Source organism: Lagenorhynchus albirostris, chromosome 5 (assembly GCF_949774975.1).
Source record: "Lagenorhynchus albirostris chromosome 5, mLagAlb1.1, whole genome shotgun sequence".
NCBI lineage: Eukaryota > Metazoa > Chordata > Mammalia > Artiodactyla > Delphinidae > Lagenorhynchus > Lagenorhynchus albirostris.
This window is the reverse complement of record NC_083099.1, coordinates 49340923-49363381: the sequence shown is the minus strand read 5'-3', so window position 1 is coordinate 49363381 and position 22459 is coordinate 49340923. Positions and strand designations below refer to the sequence as shown.

The following is a 22459-nucleotide window of genomic DNA, read 5'->3' as shown; positions in this document are numbered from 1 at the left end:
AGGTAAATGGGAAGTAGGCTTATCTGGAGCCTGCAGTGGAGTGGCATGTGCTAAACCTGCAACCTGACTTACATGGGACTGCTTGAGACATTTTTGCAGAAGTCTCAGAGCTCTCTTCTCCACATCCAAGAGAACTAAGGTGAAGCCAGGTCAGCCAAGAATTACTGGGCTCTGACCAGGCTAAGGAAAACCTGATGACATATTTTACAAGCTGTTGCCTATTGCATGAGAGGCCAGCAGGATGCTCAGAGAATAGGGTGAAGACAGTGTCTTCCCTGATGCCATTTTGTCATGCAAGCCTCCTCTCCTCCCCATATATGTGGACAGCATTTTAGAGAGAAGACAAAGGGTAGAAATAAGACAGCAATTTTCAAAATGTTTAAGCACTACCTTAAGATATTATAAATTCTAGCTGCTTTGTATCAGATTAGGTTTTAAAGTGCCTAGGACTAAAAGTTAATTTTTTTCTAGACTTCCCACTGGGTGCAAGAGTTCTGTAGGAAAATTCCCCTTCTTCTGCACATCTGAATTGTAACGAGCAAATCTGCAATCATATACATGTTATACATTTCCTTCCATTTTCCTCTTAGCAATCATCCTTTAAGATCCAGCTCAAATTACAGTGTTACAGACTCTATTATGCTCATCATTTAACAAAGTTTCAAGTTTGAAGCAAAAAAGCAAGAAATAAAGTGGTTTGTACCTTTTAGATATTTGATAAAATGATCTTGTTTGCTGTATGCACTCTGCTTTTCAAACTAAATGGTAGTATTCATTATGTCTTATCTACTACTCAAACCATATCAACCTGGGTTCTACTCCCACTATTATTACTGCAGCTGCCTTTCTCAGGGGATCATCATGCTCCAATTACCCAACCCAATTACTCAACCCAATGTTGTCTTTGATTTGCATCCTATCTAATTTCTCTGTACCACGTGATCAGTACAAAGCCACTTTTGTCTTCGTGAAACTTGCATCACCCTGGTTTTCTTCCTATTATCACTTTCCATCTCCTTTTCTGTCTTTTGCTCATTCTTAAAATGCATTTCCCCCAAGATTTTGTCCTCATCTTTTGTTCTTCTTTACCATCTCCCAGGGTTGCCTAAATCATTTCTATCACAATAATTATTAGCCTTATGCTGCAAGATCTGTTTCTCTAGCTTTAAACTCTGCTGGGTTTCAGTCCCCATTTCCAACTTCTGCTAGACATTTTCACATAGGTATCTCACCACTGATCAAATTCAGCACATACAAAATAAAGTCTTCTCTTCCATAAACCTCCCCCTTATCTTGCCTAGCAGTTAATGGCACCTCCATATACTCAATCGCTGAGGATCAGAACTTAGGATTCTAAATTGAAACTGCCTAACTACATGCAACAGAAACTGACTCAAGCCTGCTTAAGAAAAGGTGGATTTAGGGAATTTGCGGGTTCAGTCCCTGGCTGGGGAAGTAAGATGCTGCAGGCCGCGCGGCACGGCAAAAAAAAAAAAAAAAGAGAGAGAAGAAAAAGGAAAGGGGGCTTTACTGTAAGAATTTAATAGGCAAAAATCACTGGCATGCAGAACAAGGAAATGAAGCATAGCTGTGTGACCTCAAGAAAGGTCTGCAAAGCCAGAAACCAAGCCACTTCTCTCACAGGGCCTCAGTCGCTTGGTTCTGCAAACCTACTTCATCCCCTTGCTTCGCTCTACAGGTCAGCTTTCTCTGCTTCTTCACTATTTCTTTTAGACTTTGGCTTGCTTCAGTGACTCTGGACCAGATCTAAATGATCTTTTCCATGTACACCAATACCTAGGAAGTCTCTGAATTTCATAGCTCAAATTCTGAAGAAAGTCGCTCCGTTTGGCCTAAGGATTGTTTCTCCCTGGTAAGCTGTTCGTCAGCTGTGGTCACAAGTATAGAATCATATGTTACAAGTGTGGCTGTCTAATCCCTGCCCTTCAGCAGTCAACTGTAGTTGAGTGTGTGAGATCCTGGATTATAAACATGGCTATCTAATCCCACTCTTTCAGCACAGGCTAAAGGTAGAGGACTATTTCAAGGTGGTATAGATAGTGCTAGATGTGTCTTTGATTCCTATCTCTGCCACCACCTTTCAGACTTTCTCTCCATTCTCCCTACCTCAGTCAGCTGTGTACAAATTCCTCCCATTAGCAATCTCCTCTTGTTTGCCTATCCAGGGGAGTAACAGCCCTTTCTCTGTCCACTCAACTTCCATTGACTGCTCAGCATTTCCTTTCTTTCCTTCCTCCACTATAACACTTGGCATTCAGGCTTGTCTTTCCCACTTGACTGTAAACTTAAAAGAGGAGATCATTTTATTCATCTTTACAGCTGTATGTATTCTGATTTCAATAATTTTCCAGCATTTGAAATAATGGCCAGATATTTTAATCCAAATATCTGATTCACATCCATGGTGTTTATTTCAGTATATTCTTGAAATTAAATACCCTATTTCTGAATGATTACTGTGTTTACATGATAATTATCTAAATTCCTTAAGCAAATACACCAAATCTCTGTTCAGTGAAAGGAGGGGCAGGGGTTGTAGAGGACAGGCGAGTAGACCATATCACTGTCTCAAGAAATGCTCCAATAACTAAATATCGGTATTGTTCATACATAATGAGTAAAAATGTAGAATTTACAGAAATTGCATTAAAGTACAATTTCTTTTTATTTGGTGGTATTTCTAGCCAAGTTCTAAAGACTCAAAATCTCTGAGTAAAAAGTGAAAAGTTATATCAAGAGCTTCATTTATCAAGAGCCCACAGAGAGACTTCCCTGGCAGTGCAGTGGTTAGGACTCTGCACTTTCACTGCCGAGGGCCCGGGTTCAATCCCTGGTCGGGGAACTAAGATCCCTGCAAGCCGCGTGGTGCGGCCAAAAGAAAAAAAAATAGAGCCTACATATCACATATCAAGAGCCCAAAGGAAGAACACCAAGAAATGTTTAGGATGATAGTTCTCAGTGTTTGGTATGCATTAAGATTACCTATGGAGCTTTTCAGCATGTTCTGGAGATCTTCTGATTCAGAGAGCCTAAGGTGGGGTGGCGCTTGGACACCACTATTTTTAAGCTATGTTTCTGATATGCATCAAATGTCAGTTACTGTTCTAGGATATTTAAAAAAATGAGTACATGTAGATTGTCTTTATATAAGCACATTTCAACTACTCTCATTTGTACAATTGCTGTAGAAATGAAACATACAGAAAAGTGACACACTATTGTTGCAAGAGAAATGACAGAACCTTTTCTTTTGTAAAAAATAAAACAATTTTCTAAAATCTGTCTATCAAAATCATTCTATGAAATTAAACATAAAACAAATACCAGCAAAAAATCATTTATATATAATCTATGGTTTTTTAAAAAGCCTAAAACCTAACGATACAGAAAGAATAATCTAATACAAATACAAAACAAAATTAACTTAGAAAATAATTTCTCAATAAGATGTTCAGCATCCTAAAAAGACTTTCAAAAAACTTAGTAATACTTACATAATTAAGAATAGAACTTTCCCAAAACACTGCATTGTAGCAAATATATTTAAAGATGAACTTAACTGATAATTGTGAGTGTTACAATGATAGCAGATACAACTAAAATACATGCATGTTATGATAAAGAATAATACAGCATTATGAGAAGAATGACAAGACAAAGATACTCAGTCTTCAAGCTTTCTTTACATGTCATTCTGGAAGAGCGTCAAGCCATGTCAATTTAAAATAAAATTATTTTAGCTAAGAAGCAGATAATGTGATGAAGAGAATAGATCAACTTCAGTCACTCCAATAATCCTAAATATAATAAATTTAAAGACTAATTTATGTAAAGGCAAATGCTAATTATCATCATGTTAGAGGAAATTTGGTAACTACTACCCTTACAGAATTATGACATCACTACAGCAGCTTTTAAAAAGAAATTTTGTTCATTAGATGCTTGGATTAATGAAGATGTGAATTAAATATAGCCTCTCCATTTCAGCAGACTTCTTAAAAAGGCTGAGTCTTAATTTTCTTTAATTTCTTCACATTCCAATAAATTCCTATTGAATTTAAGCCAGAATAGATTAGTTGAACATTTTTATAACTTTATAAATTGTATTTAAACCCAGTATATTAAATTAATACATATGCATAATTAGATTTCTTAGATAAATTAAATACTAAGTTTGATGTCTGTTATACAAAGGCAGTATTTCAAACTCTATTTAATTAAGTCAATCCCACTGGTGGCAATTTATTGTAAAAATACTGCATGTGCTGTAAAATGGTGATGATCTCTACAGTTTAGAAGAATTTAGTTTTACTAAGTCTTCTACTTGGTTCCTATGACAAGGAACCCCAGAGAAAATACAACTAAAGAAAGCAATACCAATAGAAAATACATTAATTTTGTTACAGGTATAGTTTAAAAGCAGAAAACAAATGATGCACGGCAGAAATAAGAAATAATGTCACCATGGTGTTTGATCAGCAGTATAGGAACTGACTTTGAGGAACTGATAATTTACTGTCCAAAGATTAGGCAGTGAAATAAATCAATATGTGGGAAAAATGGGAGGGGGAAGAGTGGTAGTAAATATCAGAATAAATCTGAATTTTCTAAGTTCATTAGGAAGGAAAAGGACTACTGTGAAACTACGACCACCATGAACTGTTGTGGTTTAATCTATAAAAATGTAAAACTCGAAACTTACATAAAACTCAAGTATAAAATGTTTAATAAACTGGCTTTCTGATAACTCAAATGTTCACTTATAACTGAAATTAATTTCTTAACTATTTATGAATATAATTACAAATTCAGAAAACAAGTGTTTTATACTATGCATTAAGTTTCTATTTAGAAAATTCTTTTTAGGATTTTATATTTTAAAAAGTGCATAAGAATATGAGAGGCTTATCAAAAATTATCAAAACTCAGTATATTTTCCTCATCTCCAGTAATCTAGAAACCTATTAAAACAATCTGCATCAAATCTGAAACTGTCTTTAATAAGATAAAAACACCAAATATCTATTTAAAATTCACTTTGAAAATGTAGTCTCAGATAATTCAAATCAAAAGTACTGACCATTGGTTTTATCCAGAATACTGAGTTCTAAATGAACAAAATTTATACATAGTTTTCTAGTTTTTAAGAGAAGCACTTTTTGTTTCATTAGAAAAGTTACCTCCAATGGACTATATTAATAGAGAAATAGCACGATTCTTACTCAGTACCTAAATTTTCTTAGGCAGAGATACGAATTTTTTTCCCCATAGTTTATGTACTGGTCTGTGGCGCTTAGTAACAGCACCACTCTTGGGCTGATACTATTATGGATTTTGTTTAAATTTTGAGGGGAAGAAAATAAACACATCCCACAGGTCATAAGTGAATCATAAACTGATAGATTCCACTTGAGTAAATGAAAGGCAATTCTAAAATGAAAATAAATATGGAATTAAGGCAGCTCTAAAAGATAGTAAAACTTATCCACCCCAAATAGTGCTACTGTAGTATAATTCATTCCTTTAAAAGCTGTGTGTATAATGTAGACATAAAAGCCAAATATCAAAATAAGCATTGCACAGTTATGATGCAGCATCAGGTGCTTTTACTTCAGTGAATGAAAAATAATGGCCACAACTCAAATGAAGGGTTAATTTAATATGAATATATGCACCTTACCAGAGATGTTTATGTTTACTACCAGAGACGATTTAGCAATTCCATATTCCTCACAAAGTCAGTATAATTGTTGTAAAAAAATCAATTGTGGTTCTGAATACCCGTTCACAGTTGACCTCAACAATGTATCTGATGTAGGAGACTGATTATCTGTAACAGGCAGAAGCATGTGGTGGTCCTCAGTCCCAAGTGGAAGAGTTAGTGGTAAAGTCATATCAGAAGGCTTCACATCCAAAGTTTCTGATAAAGGACTTTTTTGTATGGAATCTTGTTCACTCAAGGGATGATCCTCTATACTGGAATCTAGAATTTTATCTGTACCTGAAATGGAAGATAAAAAAATTCACCATCTTTAAAAACAAAACAAAAACCATGAGGAAGACTCAATCTATTTACCACCCCCAGAACTTGCATTTCAGCCCCACACCTTTAGTCACACTGTTTCCTTTTTGCTGATTTGCCCTTAGCATTATCTATACAAATCCATTACGGGGCCTCAAGATTAGGTTTAAGCACCATTATAAAAATGGACTTAACTGTGCTAGACCAGGGTAAGCTGTTTCCTATCTACTTTATCACTCATTTGTCAGTTTTTCATATACCACCTTGTGACATCTGTCTATCTTACTGGTATGTAACATTCTACTTAGGTGTGCATTGTATGCTCAACAGACTATAAATTCCTTCAAAGTAAATGTCTAATTATACTTCTCTAATTCCTTCAAAGTACCTTATAGTGCTACACACATAGTAAGTACCCAGTTTATTCAGTGAATGTATTAATGAATAGTTCATATTATTCTGTGAGTTCAAGTTCAGAGGTATGGTACTTTCATTTATTTTCAGAAGTAAGAAATTCTGTGTTACTCAAGGGAGTAATTACCCCACTGACTAAAGACACATTTTTCCCTTCAAATTTTCCACTAGCTTTACCACGCACGCTCTTCTCACTTCCAAGTACTGACATGATTTCAATCTCACTAACCTTGTTAGACAAAATTGCATATTTGCTTTTTTAAAGTTATGATTCTGTTTTTGCCAGACTATTCTTCAGTTCAGCCAGCCAAGAATACAACCTGCGCTCTCTTGTTGCGATGACTCTCTTCACAATATTCTCTCTGCCTGGGATGAACATTCCCTTTCCCATCTCCACCCTTTGAACTCTTCTCCACCTTTCAGTTTCCCTAGAATTAAGCCTTTCCAATACTCACCTCAGAAGGACTTAATCTCTTCTTCAGTATTCTTGCATCTCTATTATATCCTGTATTTTGTGTTGTAATCAGTTATTTATGTAGATTTCTGGTCTCCCACACCAGATGGTAAGCTAGGACTATGCCTTGCTCAACTTCATGTACCCTGCATAGTTATGTGTACTTTAGAGGTATTTAATAAATGCCTGAATTAATGACTCACTGAAGTTTTCAGACATCACTACCTCAATCCTTACGATGTTTATATTTACTATCAAAGACTATCATCTCTACACAGTGAAGAAGACTAGTGTTTTGTTTCTAATCATGACAGAATGGTAAGCACAGTGAAACTTTCTCAAGGATTCATTTTAAATAACAGACTAAAAATTGTGTAGTCTGGCTTTCCATTTCATGCATCATAACAATTTGGGGATACCTGTTTCCCTATTTCCTCTTATACATTTTTGGACTAGCGTTCATGATGCTCCTTTCTTCGCATAACTACAGTAAACCCCAGTTAACCTAGATTCTAGTATGGGAAAGAGTGATATATAGTTGTTTATGTATTCTCTCATTCTTGCAATCGTTCACATATCAGGTTATTTATTTATTAACATCTTTATTGGAGTTTAATTGCTTTATATATATATATATCAGGTTTTTAAAGGAGGAAGTATTTCAAGCAATGTTTATTACAAGGTCAATATGGAAAGAAATTCAGAGTGAACTCATCTGCACATTATAAAGCTACCTTCCTCATATGTGTGCACCTAGTTTTTAAAAATATATATCTAATATAAACTGTTACAATGTGTATCTTAACATTTTAAGGAATAGTACAAATATGAGAGCACCAAATTTTTAAAAAACAGAAGCATTTACCAGAATGGACTTTTGTTTTGTGCTTCTTTAAATTTTTAATATCTGTGTAAGAATTTCCACATAATTCACAGATAAATGGTCTTTCTCCTGAAAAACAAGTTAAAAAATTAAAATCTCAGTATTTCAGAAGCTACTAAGGCAAAATTATCAATGTTCACGAACACAATGCAAACATTATATTGTTTAAATTTAGTTTCAAGTTACCATTTTAATCTCTTGGTTCTAATATAGTGAAATGAAAACTTCTATATGCATAGGCACTCCTTTCCTTTATAACAAAGTGTACCTATTTCAAGGAAAAATCGAGCATTTTCACTAACAGAACCTTCAAACTAAAAAAAACTTACTTTTTTATTTCTATCAGACATTTAGTGAGTGCCAATTATATGCCAGACTCTGGCTAAGAGATAGCTGGAGGAAAAATGCGTAATTATGGTTTCTGCTCTCAGGTAGCGTATAAATTAGAAAATCCTTTAAAAATACTCACAGACTAAAAATACTACAAAATTATAATTCTTTTGAAATGAGAACTGTTCATTGCTTTATAATGCAAAGTAAGGAACTGAGAATATAGAAGTTGCCAGTAAACTTATTAACTGTTTACTACTAGGTGCTCACACAATACTAGATAGGGATTACAAGAAATAACTTTTAGAAATAAAAAGTACAGTACATTTTCAAAGTGGTGTTCTCCTTTGTTTTAAAAATTTTTTTGTGTATTTCATATTTTCTTCATACTACTTATATACTACCTTTTACAATAACCATGTCAATATTAAAATATATTCCTAAAACGTGCATACTGAACATTGTTTAATAAGAAAATCTGATATTATCTTGGCATTATCTATTCCTTTTCATTTTTTGGTATTATCTGTGTAATTTTATCCAAATCATTTAAAAACCATTGATTATCTGGCACAGTTCTTAGAAAATCTACACAATTCTTGACCAAATTTAATCCATAATCCAAACAACTAAAAAAACAAAAATAAACAAAAAGTTGATATTCATACATTAAAATATAGCTACAGTTAGAGTATGATTAGATACCATCTAGTCCATAATGGTTTAAAGTCAAGGTTTACATAAAAAGAAATTAGAGAGAACAAAAAATAATACGTTCTCCCTAAACACAGACCTGTATGGGATCGAAAGTGTTTGTTGAGCTCTCCTGAGGAAATAAAACTTTTCCCACAAATACCACATATGTATGGTTTTTCACCTAGATGGAAAATAAAAGATAGCGAAGTGGTGTACTATACCAATATAATATTTATCAATTACAATAATCTAAAGTAAGCTGTTCTAAAATATTATTTAAATTAAAACCTCTTTGTATTGTATTTCAGAGGTATTTTCAGTGTGATCCAACTTAAATGAACATTAGTAATTACTTTACACTGTGCATGTAACCTGATGCTTTTCATATAATAAAACTTTCTCCAAATATCCTTCTAGTAGACTAGAGGTGGGCAAAAAGTCTGATTTTTATATAATTAAAAACATGAAAATTCATCAATCCATATTTCAATTTGTGCTATCTATAAGATTATTAAAGGGGAATAAAATCATTTAGGAAAGATCTATTAAAAAATTACCCTACAAAAAATGAAAATTTTTGAACAACAGGTTTTGCTTCAAAATTGATACTTTGGGTTTGAAGTATCTATTTAATTTGCAAATCTTACAATGTCTGTAGAAAAAGTCCTAAGAAGTTATTAAATCAATGTTCTACCCAAATTCACCCCAACCCCTTAACTTTACAGTTTTATCCAAGGGAAATGAAGCTTCAAGACCCTAAGGAGTTCTTCTAAGGTCATAAAAAATGTCTTACTAACTCAAGTTTATATATTGTCAAAATTATCTGATTTTAATGTATATAAGTTACATGATAAAAAATTTCACCCACTGTGTATTATTCTAGAAAATAAGTCTGCTTTTATATCTAATATTTATGTGAAAATCAGAAACACAAAAAGCTTCAAGAAGCACAGACACAACAGATATATAACTACAAAGCCTATAACCTACTTTTTGTAAAGGCTCAATTTCCCTTTTTCTTTTATTTACAACTTTCCTTGTTTTAAGCCACCTGTGTCAAATCCTTACCGGTATGTTTTCGAGAATGAGTAATAAGAGAACTAGAGACAGCAAATGCCTTCCCACAGGTGTCACACACATAAGGCTTTTCTCCCGTATGCCTTCGAACATGATAGGTCAATGTGCTGGCTTGGGCAAATCGCTGTCCGCACCTATCACATACATATGGCTTCTCTCCACTATGCTTCCTGTTAGTAAATAAATATAAAGATACATGTTGGCAAGTAAAACAATCTAAGGATCATGCCACACAGCAAACATTTTTCATACAAATTCTTCATGCGGTATCTTATTTCATTTCATCTTAACAGATCAACAATATGTATTTAAAATCAACAGTTTTCAATGTATACTGTCAAGAATAAATGTTTTGATTTTCAAAACATTAGTTCTGAGACTAGTTCAAAGTTTTGCCATCAGCCTTATGTGGTAGTCAAGTGTGCCCATAATACTGCAGGCAATTATTTTTGTCTGTCCACTCACTCTTCAAAACTCTTTCCTCAAACCTTCAGCACCTCCTCACCCATCCTCACTCTCAGCTGATGTCCTTGCTTCCTGTTTCACTGAGAAAAATTTAAGGAATCAGAAGTAAATTTCTACCACACAAATCTCCACCTATAGGCATCTGTATCTATAGGGTTTGCTTTTCTTAACTCTAATATGAGAATGACAGTTCTTCTGAATCCAAGTACTCCAGTTTATATACTTAAGCTACTATCCTCCTTGCCTACTCAGTGATCACTCTTGCAATTTCCTCCATCCTATATCATCTAGTTTCACCTCCTCTTTGGATCGTAGCGTACAGATATACTGAAATATCTCCCATCTTAAAAAAAAAAAAAGACCCCTGACCTTACCTGCTCCTCTATTTTCTGTTCCCCTTTAGTAAAATCTTGAGTCTCCAATGGTTCTACTTTCATTTCTTCTCTACTAGCCTCTGCTAACACTGCTTTTGTCAAAACCACTGCTAACCTCTCACTTTGCCAAATCCAATAGTCAATTCTCACTCTTAATCTCCCTATCAGAATTTGACACAATGATTACTCCCTCTGAAATCATTTCCTCCACCTGGATTCCAAGACAGCCCAATCTTCTGGTTTGCCCCTATATTGGTTGGTCCTTCCTAGTCACTTATAGTGACTTGCCCATCTCCCAGAACTCTTAGTTAGTGTGCCTTATGACTCCATCCTTTGATCTCTTTTTTATCCATCTTCATTCTCTTGGTGACCTCATCTAATGTTATGACTTTAAATACTATCTACTCAAACCAGTCCCCTGACTTCCAGACTTAGATAACCAAATATCTAATGCACGTTTCCATTCAGATGTCTAATAGTCATCTCAAATTTAACATGATCAGAACTCTACTCAACTCCTGTACTCCTACTTCAACTGCTTTGTCCACAAATCTTCACTTCAGTTAATGGTAATTCTATCTTTTCAGATGCTCAGGCTCAAAATCTGAGAATCATTTTTAATTCTACTCTTCCTTTTTTTCTTTCATACCCCACATCCAATGTGCAGCAAATTCTGTTTGTTGTACCTTTAAAATACATCCAGAATCTGACTACCACTTATCTCTTCCACTGCTATCTCTCGGACCTGAACCACTGTCACTCTCACTTGGGTTTTAGCTATAGCTTCCTAACTGGTAACTTTGCTTCCACTCTTGCAATCCTACAATCTTTTGCTTAACATAGCATCCATAGTGATCCTCTTACAATGCAAGCAAGATTACATCACTTACTTCTCATTCTCAAGAGTAAAAGCTTTACAATGACCTACAAAACCTTCACCTTCTGGACACCCTAACACCATTCTGATCTTATTTCCCTCCCTCACTATTCCCCTCCAGGCACCATGGCTCCCTTGCGGTTCCTTCACTGTACTAAGAATACTGTGTGGTGGTACCACAATTAGAACTCTGCTGTCCTGAATTCTCATACAATAGTCTATTTAAGGCTATAGTGAATGACAGACTCAAAGATCAAACATCTGTTTGTTTTTATTTTTACCTTGCATGAATCTTGAGATTGCTAGAAGTTGCAAATTGTAAATTGCATACATCACATTTATAGGGTTTTTCCTCACCATGATGCATGCGACTATGGAAGACTAGCTGGCATTTCTGAGCAAATCCTTTATCACACAATTCACATTTGTATGGCTTCTCACCTAAAAGAAAAGTAAATAAAATTTATATTTAGAAGGAAATATTGTTTTAGTTGCTTAAATTAAGCCATACAAGCTTTCAGAAGAGTTCATCAACCAGTACTAGTTTCACTATTCAGAAAATATTAACTCTAGAAGTAAAAAAGCAAATAGGATATTTTTCCAGATTGATTACTGAAACCACCAGTAGAGTTAAAAGAAATTAGTGTTTCTTAGTCCATAATAGTGAAAAGTTATCAATCAGAGAAATACATAATGCATCTTAAAAAGCACAAATCTAACTGTACCAATAAAGGTAAATATAGAAGCTGAGGAAGGAATGTATATATAATTTATGTTCAGAAGTTCGACAAAGAAACAGGTGGTGAGATGTGTTGGTAAAATCTGAGAATCAGCCTGAGTTGTAATTACTTTTTATCAGTTTTAATATATTGTCTGTTAAATATTTAGCAAGGTAGAACTAAATTTATGCTTATTTTAATTGTGAGGGAAAATGGTTTAAAGAGTTCACACACTGGGACTTCAGAGTATCAGTTACAACAAAACAAATAGCCATTAAACACTTGGTCACAATTACAAAGACATTTTCACGTCTAACATGCTCAATACTTTTATGAATACAAGTATATACCAAATTTTGGTCACAAATAGTCAACACTGTATGTTAATATGTTTATAAAAATATTATTTCGGTCACAATATAAAAACAATTATACTTTCCACAAACCAGTCTTACCTGTATGAGTTCTTACATGCGTTTTCAGCTGGTTACATTGGGTAAATGCCTTTCCACACAAGTGGCAGACATAAGGTTTGACTCCTTTATGTATTCTCATGTGCCTTCGCAAGCTGCTGGCTTCTGAAAACACTTTCCCACACGTGTTACACATTGGTTTGGCCTTGGAATACCTCTGATCCAGCTCTTCCCCGGAGCTCTCCAGCTCATAAGAGTTCTTGACACTGGCTATATTAGACATAGAGTGTTCTTTCAGAGCACAGTTTGGCTGTGATTTTCCACGTTTCCGTTTCACTGTGACAGTTTGCACAATATCTTGTGCTGGAAAAGTATTTTCCACAACTGATGTCAACTCAAGTTCTGAATTATTTCTTTGTGCAACTTGTTCTATTACAGGTGTGGACAATTTATTTGCATCTAGATATACTTCAACTGATGCATTCTCTAAAATGTCACTGGGATATTGCACTGTTTTATTCTGCCCTGTTTTCTGGGAGTTGAAGGCCTTCTTCTTCTTTTTAGTTTGAGATGACTTCTTTGCTAAAGCCCCTTGTTTAGGATTTGCCTGAACTAAATCTGTAGACCCTTCTGATTTCTCCCGACTGTTATAATCTCGTAGAGTAAGGAGACAAGTCTGTTGATTCAATTCAATGTTTCCGGTAATACTAGATATCTCTGTAGAAGAGGGATTAGCAATAAAAGCAAAATCTTCCATCTTTATTTTACATTTAGTGACCACCTCTTCCACTTTGAGATAGTCAGCAGCCTGATGGATTTCTTTAACATTCCAACTGTAAGGAAACAAGGCTAAATGACAATGTTCTGATCAAAGAAAAAACGTTTTTGAAACAGAGCTACACAAATATTTCTGTCTTTTAAAGACCTAATGAAGTAGAATGATACGAAAGGCCTAAGAGAACAAATTTATAAAAAATTTATTCACTCAGAATGTTTAGGCAAAAATCTCCAGTTTTACAGAACTTGAAAAGATGAAAAGTAATGGATTATTCATATGTACAACCATGGAAAAACAAAATGTTAAAATTTCTACTTGTTAAGAAAACAGCTGGAACACGAAAGTGGCTGTTAGCAACTTACTGCCTCCTCCCATTTTTCCTGAGGCCTCTTCAGATACCAACCAACTTTTCTGGACTGGCAACAAGAAGAGTCTAAAGAAATTATTATCTTCCTCTGCTCCCCTGTGAAGAACTTCAACTGCACTTCTCAAACTTCCCTGTGCATGTGAGTCACCCAGGGATTTGTTAAATGTGGATTCTGATTCAGCAGGTCTGCTTTGGGCCTGAGCATCTGCATTTCTAACATACGCCCTGGTGATGCCAGTGCTGCTGGTCCACGGATCACGTTTGGAAGAACAAGGTTTTAGAATGCACTAAGCTCTCTCTAGCAACCTTCCCAGCTTTTTTTTTTTTTTTTCCAGCTTTTTTTGTGTATGCTCCACAACCCAAATTAGTTAGAGAGTTTGTCATATTAGAGTTATATAGAAAAAATTAATGTTCAACATTCCAATCAATATTTACTGAGCATTTCACTTTATAAAATGCTTAATCTGCCAACTCAGGAGCCTGCAGTGCGGGGTGGGGTAGGGTGGGCAGCTGCCCATTAGACCAGCAGAGCAGGACTGCAGGGGTGCGGCCCTCCCTCCCCTGCCCTTCTGTTCAGATACCCAAGGGGCCCATGTGCACCCCTGGGATCACATGGCCGAACACAGGACCCCAGAAGTTTCCAGAGTCTTTGCCTACCAGAGGGGCTGGGGCGGCCCTGCTGGCCCATCTCTGAGCAGAGCATCCCTGGATGAGGCAGAGCTGCATGTGGCTGGGCTAGACAGGGAGGGGTGGGGCAGTGGGCTCTGGAAGGGGCTGATGGTAGCAGATAGGGTGTTGCTGCCTGCCTGCAGGTGGGGAGCACCCTGACTGAGTGGGTGGCAAAGGGTTGGTCACCAGGCCCAGACACCCAGCTCCTTTGGCTATAGGCTGACATCAGAGTAGTGGCTCATGGGAAGTGGTTAGCTGGAAGGTCTGAGGCCTGGCTCACAGAGTCAGGGAGGAACTGGGAGAAGGGGACAGTACTGTGAAGGCAGATAAGGGGCAGCAGCCTCAGGTTTATGCCTCCCACTCCCCTGGTATTTTCCAAGCCAAAGCCAAAGCCTGCAGCTTACTTTTTAAAAAAATTTTTTAAAAAGAAAAGCAATTTATAAAAGCAAAAAATTAAAAATCTCCTTACTGTTAAATCTTTTAATATGTATTGTTATATGTATTGAATAAAATATGAAAAAAAAGAAAAGAAAAAGCAAAAAAAAAATTTACTGAGCATTTACCATGTGTGGTACTGAGAGCGATATTAAGAAATATCAAATAGTCTCTGCCCTCCAGAAGTTTACAATGTAGTGAAAGGCTGGCTGTTCAGTTACACTAGCAATGGCTCTGGATCACTAGCTGAATTAATTAGAATAAATCAGCATCTTTGGGTGCTTCAATTTTCTTAGCTGTAAAGTCAGAGAGCTGAGTTGGTATTAACACTAAAAATATGCCCTTTTAATTATCTGACAATGGATACATACATAAACATACACATACATACATACATACATACATACACACACACACCCTCAAGTAACCTTCCTACTTGTCATTTTCCCCAGATATTATTTAATTCTTCAGAAAAATTAAGTAGATTTATAGGCTAGTTTGGAAACCTAATCACCACTTTTAGTGAACATTTTATTCTCTGGGAAAATCCATCCCAAGTTCCTAAACATACTACAAATAAACTTTTGGAAAACAATCTGTTTGTAAACTGACTCCCTTAGCTAAGAAAACATTACTTACAATAGTCTTTTCTTATGGCCTTTGGCTATAATTCTGGAGCAAACAACGAATGATCTTTGTAATCAAGTTTTTTGCAAACTCCGTTTGCAAAGATATAGCATGAATGCCCCAAACATAAATACAATCTTATTCATCTTCCATACAAAATGTTTTTTGCATGTATATAGCACTGTCACTCTCTAAAAACATTACGTTTCTTAAGCATTTTTATTGATTCTGTTACACAGTCTATTATTAAGTTACAATAAATGAGAGAAACTATTAGAATGAAAACCAAATTTACTCCATCACTTATTATACTTAGGTCTCAAATTATAATTGTGCTTAGTGCTTCATAAAATGAATCACCAACAAGGTGAGATAGCCTTTAAGACCAATACAAACTAGTATTGAGTCACACACTAACTGTTCAGTACTGAAACAGTAATTCATACAAATTATTTATCTATTTCACAGATAGCCTATAATCTCAGTTACAGTTAAGAGAATCAGCATTTGTTTATGTCAATAACTGATCTGCTTTTGTTTATAAGCATGAAGTTAAAGTGCCTGCAAACTTGCTTTCACTTTTTGAATAGTCACTGAAAGTCATTTAATTACATATTGCCAGGTATATGGCTAACTGCTTTATATGAGCAATTATAATCCCCATTTTACATACAAATGAAGGATCAGAGGTCCAAAGAAGTAACTTGTCCAAGATCACAGAGTGTTAGAACTAAGATTTGACCAAGGTAATCTAGCTCCTGAGTCCACTTAATTCTTTATTATTCTGTTTTCTTAACCACCAAATTGTACAGACTTTCTATTTTTGGTATATGTCTTCTCTTGCATTTGTGTCTGAGCTCAAACAATTGGCTCCCCAGCTCCCCAGGAAAGACATGTATCAAAAAAGACTGAGCCCGCGACTTCCCTGGCAGTCCAGTGGTTAAGACTTCACCTTCTTATGCAGGGTGTGCGGGTTTATTTCCTGGTCAGGGAGCTAAGATCCCACGTGCCTTGGGGCCAAAAAAACAAAACATAAAAAGAAGCAATGTTGTAACAAATTCAATAAAGACATTAAAAATGGTCCACATCAAAAAAAAAAAGATTGAGCCAAACATCTGGCTCTTCTTCACATTGGTTTTTTGCATGAAGGCTCAAAGTAAGGCGCTCTTCATTGTGTTCCAATTAGTTCAAGATTTTTGGGGCATCCCTGGTGGCGCAGTGGTTGAGAGTCCGCCTGCCGATGCAGGGGACACGGGTTTGTGCCCCGGTCTGGGAAGATCCCACATGCTGCAGAGCGGCTGGGCCCGTGAGCCATGGCCGCTGAGCCTGCGCGTCCGGAGCCTTGTGCTCCGCAACGGGAGAGGCCACAGCAGTGAGAGGCCCACGTACCGCGAAAAAAAAAAAAAAAAAAAAAGATTTTTGGCAAAGTTATTTGAAAAAGGGAAACCACTAAATTGAAGATCAACCAAAATTCACTGGTTTTGTGATTATTTTATATTATGTATTCTAAATTTTTAGATCAGAGGCACCTGTATAGCCAAATATTCAGTAAATTTAAATAACATCATATGACATTTATCTATGACACTGTTTTATTCCTTTAATCAACTTACACGGAACTGACTCAAAAATTTCATTACATCAAAATTTAAAAGCAATTCCAAACAGCATGAATGGTTCCTTTTCAATAGGATTAAGGAACATCCTAATTCCAGCTTTTCAATATTTCCACGATAAGCTGCAGTGTAAAGAGAGGGAAGAACTTTGCTTAATGTGTACATGCATATATCTATAGAGATCATCTGGAAAACAATGAAAGAATATTTACGGAAGTGTTAAGAGTGGTTATCAGTGGGTGGCAGAATTTCAGGTGTTTCCTTTTTTGTTTTTTCCCTAATTTTTCTCCAATAAATGCAGAATTAATGGGCTTGTAGAGTAGGATAGAGAAGAGGAAATAAAGGAAGGAAAGTAATGTTCATTGGGAGGTAGTGAATCCTAAATCTTCACAGTAACAACCAATGTAGTTATCATCTCATTTTTACAAATGGAGAAACTGAGGCCCAGAGAGGCTATAGCTTGCTCAGAGACATGGTGACTTGACAGACAAGATCTAATTCTGAAGCCCATAATCTTTCTATGTCAGATGATGATCTATTCATGTTTACACTTTCATAAAAGATGGAGAAAAGAAGACAGGAGTAAGTTGATTGGTTTCTCTTTCCTTTTATCCCCACCACCTTTCCCTCAACAACGAGTAAACATATTAGTATTAATCTAATTATACAGTTCATCACGTATGAAAGACACAAAATGCCTGCATTATCAGATTCCTCAGAACCTACTTCTTGTCAGTGCAGTGACAGCATTAAGCATCTCAGAGAAGCATCCTAGCATCTTAGACCAGACTTAAGCATTAGCACTGATAGCTCTACCAGGCAACAGGAGTCATGGCCATTAACACGCCAATGAAGTTATTTTCCTGAATCAAGATCAGGAAGAGGTCCTGCAGGTTGCTATTTACAGCTGGAAATGGGAGCACTATTAAATGAACAGAGATTCTTCCTTCTTTCTCCACCTATACCTCCCCACCCCTAACACCTTAAGAGGTAGGGGATAGAGAGTGAGAGAGAAGACCAGAGGAACATAAAGACCAAAAAGCAAGGGGAAATTGGAATTCAATTAAAATTCATCATATTTTGATCTTTAACTTTACATAACTGAAATCACAAGCTTTGTTTCAGTAGATAAATGTGTCAAAAACCATACTTTAATCGTATTAACATCTGTACTTTTTGTGCTTATGAAATGTGGTCTGTTTATCTCAAATCAGAGACACTGACTTCTTTATTAAAAACAATACTGTGCACATCAATGTTTGAAGACTCAGAGTTCAGGGACTAAATGGAAAAAAACTAATCTGCTTTAGCTCTAAAGACTATTGACCAGCTTTTATAAGTGGAAATAAAATGTGTATCTTACCTGTCAAGATTTAAAGTTCCTGTGTATATAAATTCCAACAGTTTCTGAAATCCATCAGCCTTCACCTGACTCTGATCAAGAAAGACATTGTTCTCTGAAGTGCTTCTGTAGATCGCACCAAAATACTCACTAAACGAGGCAAGCACATTCCTATGAGCTTTAAACTGGAATTCCCCAATTACTATGGTGCAGTCACAAAGAAAACCTGCTTCCCGTTGTTTGTTCAGTCTCTCTAAAAGGTGCTCACAGTGGTGCGAATACTGCATTTTGATATCAGAATCGAATTTTACCCTTGCTCTAAAAAACAAAAAGAAATAGTAAATCAGTAACCCTAAGTTTTCATCAAACTTTTCACCCAAGCAATTGGTGAGTGAAGAGACACAGAACATGAACTAGAATAAAGTCTGTTCTCATTTTATATCCCCAGAAAATTCTTATCAAACAGATATGGATAAAACTGCCGAAGGGATAAATGCCTTTCTAGCTTTTATTTCAGCTTCGTAAACTAACACAATCCTTTGGACACGTCAATAAATGGCGATGTGCGAAAACATTTTCCACAAAGTGGAAAAAAAAAAGCACCGCAAAACTTCACGCTTTTGCATCAGTTGAACCTTCAGACTTTCAAGCTCAGCAGGCACACGTATATTACGAAAAAAATTGATAAACCACTAAGAAATGATTTCTTGGGACAAAGGGGGAAAGGACACGGTATGAGTTCTTTAAAATTGCTCTCAATCGCTTCTCGGCCTTTTGGCTAAGATCAAATGTAAAACTCTCAAATCACTGAAACCTGTTAGCTTCCTCGGAGCATAGTGGCTTCAAACGCAAGGTGGGCGCCCAGGGGGCGGAGAACCAGCAGGGCCAAGAGTTGTCAAAGGTTAGGTCACTCGCCCCAGGAGGCCACACCCCTCCCTACCCCGCCTCCACTCGAGGTGGCATCGGAGAGTGACTGCGAAAGCCGGTCTCTCCTGGCTTCCGCCTCTCTGCCCTTCGCCGAGCTCCCACTCCCGCGAATTCCCACAGCAGAGGTTGTGGCCAAGGCCAACACAGGGGCTGCCTCGCCCAAGCTTTCCACACTAACACCTTCACTCCGACCTGAGCGCGAACTCCAAGGAGCCTGCCCTCCAATGCCCCTGGGTCTGGAAAGAGCGGGGACAGCAGGCTGAGGGCGAAGACAGAACTCACCTATAGTAACCCAAAGGGGAACACAGTTTCTTCACTCTCTCTCCGCCATGTTGGAAGGACGTCACCGCGCCACGCTCCACCTCTCCCTTCTTCCTCCACGGCGACGTCACATCCGGCTCCGGGCGTTCCGTGGCAACACCGTACGCAACATCGGAGGGCCGATGCCGGCCTGTGGGGAATAGTCTGGCGTACAGAGACACCGCTACCTAGCATGCCAGGAGCTAGGGAGAAACAGGGAGAGTCTTGGATACGAGATCTAAGGGCTCGCTCACAGCGCCACACCTGTCTTCCTCATTCTGAGCATTCTGGTTGGAGGACAGTCGGCATGTTGCGCTCCGCCCGCGTTCTGGGCCGAGGCTGAACCGCGCTGCACCGCGGGCCTCTTTCCAGGAGCCAAATAGCGCATTGCATGCTGGGGCTTGTAGTTAGTTGCTCGTCTTCTCCCATCATCCTCCCCTTCCTTGTGGCCCCACGAGTAGGAACAGCTGCTGCGTGTACTCGGGCTCTGGGCCATGGGAATTTTTGAGCTGAAACTGATCACCCCTTTTTAGTTTACGTACCCGAAAGCTCTTGGGAATCCACGAGTCTTGTTTGCATCAGCCAACTGGAGCCCAGTTTCCAGGATACCCTTACGTGGTGATTGAAGTCTGAGCTGCATGAAAGCGGAGCAAAGCAGTAGGGTACACTGGGCATGCGCATGGGGAAAGGTGGGCTTTGTACCGGAAAGGGTACTTTTGCGTCTGGACTAGAAAATTTTTAATACAATTATTTACAGATTTTGTACAGTGAGGGAAAGGGGTGCCAGTTATCTGCGTAATATAAAAAGACGCAGAAACGGTAAGATAAGTCGTGCTGATATGTTAGGGTGAATTCTTTCGTACTACCGGCGGACAACATAATCTAAGAAAACCAAAACGTCAACATTTTTTCTTGTTAAAAGTTGTAGCACAAAATAGATAGCTGGTGGGAGGCAGCTGCATGGCACAGGGACATCAGCTCGGTGCTTTGTGACCGCCTGGGGGGGTGGGATAGGGAGGGTGGGAGGGAGGGAGACGCAAGAGGAAGGAGATGTGGGAACGTGTGTATGTGTATAGCTGATTCACTTTGTCATGGAGCGGAAACTAACACACCATTGTAAAGCAATTATACTCCAATAAAGATGTAAAAAAAAAAAGTTGTAGCACAGGGAGCTCAGCTCGGTGCTCTGTGATGACCTAGATGGGTGGGATTGGGGGGTGGGGTGGGAGGGAGGTCCAAGGGAGGGGGGAATATATGTATATATCCTGATTCATGTAGCTGATTCACTTCGCTGTACTGCAGAAACTAACAAAGCATTGTAAAGCAACTATACTCCAACTGAAAAAAAAAGTTGTGTCAGGACCACAGGAAATTTACTCGTGATTTTATATTAAAGGACAGTCTCAACTTGAATTTATTCTTTTCTTCTCTCTTGAGATTTTTTACAACTAGATTCTGTTTGCTCTCTTTGTAAATTCTTTCTTCCCGGTAAGAATCATGTTTGTGAAAAAACCCACAACCATTAGGTTTATAAGAAAAAAAAAATGAGGCTGGTTCTTTCTTGATTTCATTTTTATGAATATAATTTTTTTCTGATTCCACTTTATTTTTGTCAGAATCCTTTTCAGTAATTTATTAATTCAGAAATATTTGTCTCTACTAGGTGTCAGATACTAAGAATATGGAAAAAGCATAAAACATGGTCTCTGGCGTTTAGAGAAATCAGCAATCTCAGGGGGAAAACTAATGGAAAACCAAATGACTTGTAATACAAAGAGTGCTGGGGGCAACAGAGCTTATTTTTTACGCGGTGTTTGATTACTCTTATTAGGATGTACATTATATTATTTTTTCAGTATCAGGTTGTGAGTTTTAAAAACTTTTTTAAAGTCTGAAACACTTCTTCCATGTGCAAGCCGTTAATAAAAAAACATTTGGTGAACAAGCAAAATAACATCCAAGTTGAAAGTTCAAATTCCCAAGGTAGTGCAAATTACTATCAGGATTATGTTTTTTAAAAAGCCAACATAACCCAATCCAAAAATGGGCAGAAGACCTAAACAGACATTTCTCCAAAGAAGATATACAGATTGCCAACAAACACATGAAAGGATGCTCATCAACATCACTAATCATTAGAGAAATGCAAATCAAAACTACAATTAGGTATCACCTCACACAAGTGAGAATGGCCATCATCAAAAAATCTACAAATGCTGTAGAGGGTATGGACAAAAGGGAACCCTCTTTCACTGTTGGTGGGAATGTAAATTGATACAGCCACTATAGAGAACAATATGGAGGTTCCTTAAAAAACTAAAAATAGAACTACCATATGACCGAGCAATCCCACTACTGGGCATATACCCTGAGAAAACCGTAATTCAAAAAGAGTCATGTACCACAATGTTCATTGCAGCACTCCTTACAATAGCCAGGACATGGAAGCAACCTAGGTGTTCATTGACAGATGAATGGATAAAGAAGATGTGGCACATATATACAATGGAATATTATTCGGCCATAAAAAGAAACAAAATTGAGTTGTTTGCAGTGAGGTGGATGGACCTAGAGTCTGTCATACAGAGTGAAGTAAGTCAGAAAGAAAAACAAATACCGTATGCTAACACATACGGTATACATAATCTAAAAA

At 37.1% G+C, this 22459-nt stretch overlaps 1 protein-coding gene across 5 annotated transcripts; it reads right to left on the bottom strand.

Moving 5' to 3' along the window:
* Positions 1 to 1526: 1526 nt before the first annotated feature.
* MYNN (myoneurin) lies at positions 1527 to 20142 on the bottom strand. 5 transcript variants are annotated; one of them, XR_009540673.1, is made up of 9 exons: positions 19789 to 20141; positions 18601 to 18897; positions 12788 to 13578; positions 11895 to 12054; positions 9889 to 10067; positions 8918 to 9001; positions 7777 to 7863; positions 5702 to 6022; positions 1527 to 4069 (listed from the first exon to the last, which is right to left on the bottom strand). XR_009540673.1 is itself a non-coding variant. In XM_060149966.1 (8 exons), the coding sequence occupies exons 2-8, from the start codon at positions 18864 to 18866 to the stop codon at positions 5760 to 5762; spliced, it is 1830 nt and encodes a 609-aa protein (XP_060005949.1). In that variant the 5' UTR covers positions 18867 to 18897; positions 19789 to 20141; the 3' UTR covers positions 5661 to 5759. The 5 variants fall into 5 exon arrangements, 1 of the variants encoding a protein (XP_060005949.1); XR_009540674.1 differs by lacking the exon at positions 8918 to 9001 and having other exon boundaries at positions 19789 to 20142; XR_009540676.1 differs by lacking the exon at positions 18601 to 18897 and having other exon boundaries at positions 19789 to 20140.
* Positions 20143 to 22459: the final 2317 nt, after the last annotated feature.

Bases quoted from the DNA above. Each gene is read 5' to 3' on its own strand.
- MYNN (XM_060149966.1), bottom strand. From the start codon at position 18,866: ATGCAGTATTCGCACCACTGTGAGCACCTTTTAGAGAGACTGAACAAA. The intron at 12,055-12,787 runs GTAAGACTGGTT...CTTTTCTTTTAG, and splicing joins GCATGTAAGAACTCATACAG to GTGAGAAGCCATACAAATGT. The intron at 10,068-11,894 runs GTAAAAATAAAA...ATTTACTAACAG, and splicing joins AATCTCAAGATTCATGCAAG to GAAGCATAGTGGAGAGAAGC.